The 7,706-nt window shown below is 44.7% G+C and overlaps 1 protein-coding gene across 2 annotated transcripts in view; it reads right to left on the reverse strand.

Annotated features, from left to right (window-relative positions):
- Positions 1–3,277, reverse strand: part of LOC126457458 (uncharacterized) — a 54,830-nt gene extending 51,553 nt beyond the window's left edge. Inside the window, exon 1 of one of the 2 annotated variants that reach the window (XM_050093748.1) lies at positions 2,996–3,277. In XM_050093748.1, the coding sequence (XP_049949705.1) occupies positions 2,996–3,228 (233 nt within the window). In that variant the 5' untranslated portion in view covers positions 3,229–3,277. The remainder of the gene's footprint in view (positions 1–2,995) is intronic. The other variant, XM_050093749.1, reaches the window with a different exon arrangement.
- Positions 3,278–7,706: the final 4,429 nt, after the last annotated feature.

Genomic DNA, 7,706 nt, shown 5'->3' on the forward strand with positions numbered 1-7,706 from the left:
TCACGTGGCACTACTGGCAGGGAAGACCATCGTGTTCGGCACATGACTATGTGACGTCATACGGCATCTGCAGCAGCAATTTGAGCAACGCTTGGCACCACAGTCACACAACGAATCGTTTTAAATCGGTTACTTAAAGGAAGGCTCCGAGCCAGACGCCCTGTAGCGTGCAGTCCACTGACCCCAAACCATTTTCGACTTCAGTGGTGTCAAGTGAGAGCTCATTGGAGGGCAGGGTGAAGATCTGTTTTGTTTTCTGATGGAAACTCGGCCTGCCTGGGTGCCAGTGATGGCAGTGTGTTGATTAGGAGGAGGTTCGCTGAGTGCCTGCAATTAACCTCTGCGTGATAGACACCCTGGACCTACATCTGGAGTTAGGGTTTGGATGCGATTTCGTATGAAAGCAGGAGCATTCTCGCAGCTATTCCTCACACCCTGACTGCAAATTTGTTGGTCACTCTGGTGATTCGACTTGTTGTGCTGCCATTCGTGAACAACATTCCAGGGGGTATTTTCCAGCAAGACAGTGCTTGCCCACACACCGTTGTTGTAACCCAACATTCTCTACAGTGCGTCGACAAGTTGCCTTGGCCTGCTCGATCACCAGATCAGTTCCCAATCGTGCACTTGTGGGACATCATCGGATGACAACTGCAGCGTTAACCGTCCCTGTATTGACCGACCAAGTACAGCAGGCATCGAACACCATCCCACAAACTGACATCGGCACCTGTACCACAAAATGCATGCCTGTTTGCATGCTTTCATTCAACATTCTGGCGGTTACATCGGTTAATAATGTACCAGCATTTCACATTTGCAATGGCTTATCTCGCGCTTACAGTAGCCTATGATCTTGCAGTGTTAATCACTTAAATATGTTACCTAAACAAATGTATTCCCGAAGTTTCAATACTCTCCATTAATTATTTTTTTCCATCAGTGTATTTAATGTTAGCTTGTCCTACGTGGTTCAGTCACATGGTCCCTGTTTTATAAATGGTTATGAAATGTAAACATTGGAAAACATCGTGGACACATGGCGGACGATTGTGTATTAGTTTTCAGGGTAGCATTCTGAATTTTGTTTTATATTTATTTATCTGTCGTGTATATTGTGAAGAAATTCGGTTTATTTTATGTGCACTGTGTAAAAAAATGTTACATTTTAAGCATTTATTTACAATATTACTATAATGAGTTTGTATCCTAATAATGAGTTACTAACAAAATACACATATATGAAAGGGTAAACTAGAAAGACAAGCAACATGAATTTAAAACGTAAAATTTAAAACATAAAACAATAATAAGTAAAACAAATAATTTTGCTTTCCGGGCGGGAAGGCGTGCCGTTCCACGGCACGAATCCGCCTGGTGTAGTGTCGAGGTCCGGTGTGCCGGCCAGTCTGTGGATGGTTTTTAGGCGGTTTTCCATCTGCCTTGGCGAATGCGGCTTGGTTCCCCTTATTCCGCCTCAGTTACACTATGTCGGCGATTGCTGCGCAAACACTGTCTCCACGTACGCGTACAAGATAGTTACACTACCACGCAAACGTTGGGGCTACACTCGTCTTGTGTGGGGTCCACTGGGGGCCGAACAGCACAATAACCCTGGGTTCGGTGTGGGGTGGAGGTGAGGTGAGTGGACTGCTGTGGCCTGTTGTGTGGGCTAGTGCGGGGACGAAGCCTCTCCGTCGTTTCCAGGTCCCCAATTCAATACAATACAATACAAAACAAATAATTAGAATAACAATAAATGTTTAGATATTTTGATTAGGTGTGTTGAAAATACTACGAGAGTACATTGTGTACAGCTTATTTTCCAAAATGGTATTTCAGAAACCAGCTTTATTGTACATGGATGGATAATTCTTTAATTTACGTTCTAACAAAAGGTTTCATTATTCAGAATTAGTTAATTGTGGTGAGGTATTTTGCAAAACTTCGGATTGTTATAAAAGTTGATTATAGAGTTTTCAAGAACGTTAGGTATATTCCAGGTTTTATTTAATACAGTTTTTTTTATATTTCAGTTTTTCGAAGATATTTCCTCTGAACCTAATATGCCAAATAACATTTTGGACTGTGTAAAAGTGAAATTGGGAAAAGCTAACAAATACGTATTGCGTAATTTTGATCGCTCTACATAGCCGCCAAGTTTCATCAAGGTCGCTTATTTACACCTGGGAATGTTCCCTTACCAGTTACGTTGCCCAAAGTTGCTTTCAACTTATGTATAAAAGCTTCCTCTGGTGGCTGTCTGGCATTTCAAAATGAATTTTCGCTGCAGGGGGTTGTGTGCTTACTCAGAGCTTCTAGGGAGGTTAAAACTGTGTGCAGGACCGGGACTCGAACCTGGGATCTTTGTCTTTCACAGGCAAGTGCTCTGCTGTCTGAGGTGTCAAGCATGACTCATGACCACCGCTCACGACCTTACTTCTGGCCGTACCTCTTCTCCTACCTTCCATATTTCACAGTTGTTCTCCCGCATACCTCGCAGGACTGAAAGATTAGATTTGAAAGATACTAGATTAAGCGAGTGTTCGCGTGCAAACCTGAAGACATAGTTTCAAAAAGCGATACTATATTTTTTGATAAATTAAAGCAACAGAACTAAACCGCGCAATGGTTTATTCAGAAGGGATTTCGATACGCACACGTTACTCTGTGAGTAAATGGGTCCAATGTGCGAGGAGTATTGTCAAAGGAAAGTGCCGCCCAGTATTTAAATGTTGGGCTATGCAAGACATTCGCACATCGACGTGTAACGTATGGCATCGCTCCATTGTTAACAGTATTGTACTCTACGCAGTTAGTAACTCCCTTCCATGTCTATCTGGCGTAGTCGCGACGGTGGTGCCACCCTGGCCAGATCTTCAGTTTTCCTTGCCAGTAATACGTGCCCAGAGGAAAGTAATAACGTTGTATGTGTAACGACGTTAGGCATTGCGGTTAGGGAGTCCGCGTGTTGTGAGTGTGTGGGCGGACTGACCTGTATGAGGACCTGCTTGGGGCCTGCGCTGGCGTGCGGGCGGCCGCCTTCACGTCCATGGCTGGCTGGCTGGTCTCTGCTGTGCTGTGCTGTGCTGAGCTGCACACTGACCGCACGCACTTGTCTGCCAGCCCGACACGCATACCCACGCCGCGGTCCCGTGGCTTCCTCTTCCTGCGTTGTCCGACCACCGCATCCTCCGTCCGCGTTCTGATAAGCTGCCACTGTGTCATCTGGGACAGGGCCCACTGGTGTACGTGTCAGATACAGAGAGCCGCTTTCCACAGTAGGCACCGTACCCATCTACAGGGTGAGGCAAAAAGGATGAACGGTTTTCAAATGAACAGTACATCGTTAGGGGTGCTTCAAAAAATTGTAATTACAGAATAACACTAAAATAATATTGCCATTTAACAAAATTAATGCTTGAAAACAACATCTCCCAGGTGACGGCCGTTTTGAGCGATGCACTTCTCAAGGTGCTCTCGGAAGTTGGCTTCAACTCCCTGCAAGATGCCACTGTCTATTTCGACGATTTCCACACGAACAGCTTCCTTCAATTCTTCAAGTGTACGTGATTTATGCACATACACACGTGATTTGAGGTAACCCCACAAAAAGTTGTCACACACGAACAGATCAGGAGAACGAGGAGGCCAATGATTGTCTCCGAACCGGGAAATAACTGTACCACGAAAAAGAGTCTTAATTGCTTCCATAGTCAGTTTTGCCGTGTGAGCTGTAGCTCCATCCTGCTGAAACCACAGTCGCCGGATAGTAATCTGATGTAGGAAGAATTCAGTGATCATCTCTCTATATGAAACTTCCTGGCAGATTAAAACTGTCTGCCGGACCGAGACTCGAACTCGGGACTTTTGCCTGCGAACCAGGAGAGCTTCTGCAAAGTTTGGAAAATAGGAGACTAGGTACTGGCAGAAGTAAAGCTGTGAGGACGGGGCGTGAGTCGTGCTTGGGTAGCTCAGTTGGTAGAGCACTTGCCCGCGAAAGGCAAAGGTCCTGAGTTCGAGTCTCGGTCCGGCACACAGTTTTAATCTGCCAGGAAGTTTCATATCAGCGCACACTCCGCTGCAGAGTGCAAATCTCATTCTGGATCTCTCTATATCGTTGATAGGTCGTTCTCGTCATGGAAAAGTATGGATCAATAACATCTGTACCTGTCACAGCACACCAAACAAGTCACCTTGAGACTATGTAATGGCTTCTCATGCAGTAGTTTTGGGTTTTCACTGGCCCAATAACGACAGTTGTGCTGATTTACCATTCCATTCAAATGGAAATGAGCTTCATCACTCACATGCAAAATAATGTTGTCATTTTGCTCAGATATGGCCTCCATTTCTCGGGCAAAATTTAGCCGCTGTTCATAATCTCTTGGGTTAATTTTTGCACAATGGCCATTTTGTAGGGATGAAATTTTAGGTTAGTGTGCAAAATACGCCTTACCGAGCGATTACTGAGGCGCAGCTCAGCCGAGTGTCTTCTAGCAGATCGACCAAGACTACGGTGTATGGCTTGCCGAACTCTTTCCACATTTTCTTGTGTCCGAACTGAGCGAGGAGCTCCTGGCGGTTTTTTGTTCATAACTGTTTCTCGTGTTCGAAATGATTCTAGCCCACGTAAAATGGTGTTACGAGTGGGAACACTTATCATGTCTAGCGAGATTGAAATGGCGACGAAGCTCACGCTGCACAAAACTTTCATAACTAAACACGATGTTGCACAGTCCACGGCTCCATGACCTTGATTAAACAAAATGCAGGAGCTACCGATCACATTATCACATCACTCCCCGCACTCCGACCGCCTGAGCCGGAGTACTAGCTGTTCTAAAAACGTCCGTCCTTTCTGCCTCACTCTGTATAACACCTCACACTGTAACAATAATTACCATTCTTCAAAAATATTTATATTTCAGTGGAATCATCTTGTCATTCACCTCTGTTTATGGAAAACATGCAAAACCAAAGAGTGGAAGCCTGTATGTGGATTTGAACTCCTCTTCTTCTGAACACTAGTGCATGGTGTTAACCATTGTTGTTCGTTTGCGTGTACTTAAACACTAATGGGAGGCGTCACGAGTCAGCATGATGCGGGGGAAAAACCTTAAAAGCTTTTATCCAACTGGCCCGACTGGTATAAAAAGAAACAGCTACTAACATCCAAAAATATAAATCTTGGGACCTAAAGAAGATTGATGAAGAACAGTGTTTGCAGCACAGCTGAGAGGAAGACAGAGATCAAACGATTAGAAGCGTTTGAAATGTGATGTCACGGGAGGCTGTTGAAGATCAGATAGTTTGATCGAGTATGAGCTAAAGAAGTCCTGCAACAACTCAAGGAAAAAGTATGTCTCATAATAAAGTAATGCAACAAAAAGAATAGTTGATTATGTACACTGAGGTGTCAAAGATCATGGAATAGCGATATGCATCTACACAGATGGCGGTAGTATCGGCTACACAAAGTATGAGAGGGCAGTGCGTTGGTGGAGCTGCCATTGTGGCCCAGTCAGATGAGTTTCGGTTTCAGTTGGTAAGAGCTGGTGGTAGGGTTCGAGTGTGGCTGAGATCCCACGAAGCCATGGACCCATGTTTTCAACAAGGCATTGCTCAAGCTAGTAGGGGCTCCATAATATTGTGGGCTGTTTGTATCCATCGAATGGACTGGTTTCTCTGGTCTAACTGAACCGATCATTAACTGCAAATATTTATGTTGGACTATTTGGAGACCACTAGCAGCCATTCTTGGACTTCATGTTCCCAAACAACGTTGTGATTAATGGATGATAATACGCCATGTCATAGATCCACAGTTGTTCACCATTGGTTTGGAGAACATTCTGGACTCTGGACAATTCGAGCGAATGATTCAGCCATCCAGATCGCCCGTCATGAATCTCGTCGAACATACATGGTACATAATCTAGAGGTTAGATAGTGAACAAAATCGTGCACCGCCAACATTTTCCCAATTATGGACGACTACAGAGAGAAAGTGTAGCTCAGTAGTTCTGCAGGGAACTTCCAACCACTTGCTAAGCCCATGAAACGTCGAGTTGTTGCTCTACGCTGCGCAAAAGGAGTCCTGACACGATATTAGAGGAGGCATCTCATGACTTTTGTCACTTCAGTGTATTGCGGCATTAGGCGTGCTGAAAACAGTAGTTAAAGGGAAGGTAGAGCAAGATCATATTACGTATTTGTATGTAGGGCAGATGTCGATGACGTGCAGTGTAGCTGTTACGCTGAAATGAAAAGGATAGCTAGCAACCAATGGCAATGGGGAGCTGAATCAAATAGATCTTGGGTTGATGACCAAAACAACAAAAATACCAATACCCCGAACATTACTTCTGGATGTTTCTGAAAAAGCAAGCGTGGAAATTTACAATTTAAAATCGATTTGATGGTGATTTCATGGGAGAGGTAGCGCTAGTTCGAAAAGGGCAATCCTGGAGCAAGAAATCATGGTCGTTTTGGAATAACGGCCCTGGCATTCGCGTTAAGGAGCCCAGGGAAACTAACGGTGTCCTAGGTTTGTATGTGACTATGAGCTTTGAAAGTCCTGCGGCGATGGAGTACTGATGGTGAGGCAAGGGTTTGGTGTACCTGAACCTTAGTTGGTGCTCTGCACGTTAGGCGGTCAGACGGTGATGGTCGTTCTGGTACTCTTGAGAGACGGGAGGACTGGTTCGGCAGCTCGTCAGACGACAAAGCAGCCCTATTTAGGATCGCTCTGCTTTCCGTAATCCAGGGAGGGGCCTAGAAAAGGTGACCTAAACATAGCCCGTCTCAACCCAGCATAAGTGGCAAACTGCGGTCACTTGTTCACTAACATATGCGGTCAAAAAAATTATAAAATAAACAGTTACCTTAAATATCTAATGATTGGAGTCTGGAACGTCCGTACTTTACAGGATAACGACCATAATCAGTGCCCAGAGAGAAAGACAGGACTTATCGCAAGGGAATTGGCTAGATATAACATCGACATTACCGCCATAAGTGAAACACATCTTAGTGACTCTGGACAGTTATGTGAACCGCTCGGAGGTTATACCTACTACTGGAGTGGAAAATCATCCACTGAAAGGGAGGAAAGTGGGGTAGGCTTTGCCATACGCAATAAATTGGCATGTTCACTAACAGAACTCCCAAAAGGTATCAGTGACAGAATAATAACACTCAGACTTCACCTGGCATCCAAGAGATATCTTCACTTGATCAATGTATACGCACCTACATTGCCATCTCCGGATGAAGAGAACAACAAGTTCTACCAAGACTTCCGACATGTCCATAGGGATATTCCTTCTGCAGATAAACTTCTGTTACTTGGTGATTTTAATGCTCGTGTTGGGAATGATTTCAGTGCTTCGAATGGAGTCCACGGTCGCCATGGGATTAGAAAATGCAACTCGAATGGTTTGGATCTTCTAACTCTATGTGCCAAGTTTGAACTCTGTCTGACAAATACATATTTTCGTCTGCCTGAAAAATATAAAACGACATGGATGCATCCGCGATCTAAACACTGGCACCTTCTGGATTATGTGATAGTACGGAAAAAAGATCTTGGTGACGTACTGGTCACACGTGCAATGAGAGGCGCTCAGGGATGGACAGACCATCGACTCGTGAGGTCCAAATTAAAGATAACTTTGAAGGCACCACGCCGAGCTTCACACAAA

The sequence above is a fragment of the Schistocerca serialis genome, chromosome 2, assembly GCF_023864345.2.
Source record: "Schistocerca serialis cubense isolate TAMUIC-IGC-003099 chromosome 2, iqSchSeri2.2, whole genome shotgun sequence".
Lineage (NCBI taxonomy): Eukaryota > Metazoa > Arthropoda > Insecta > Orthoptera > Acrididae > Schistocerca > Schistocerca serialis.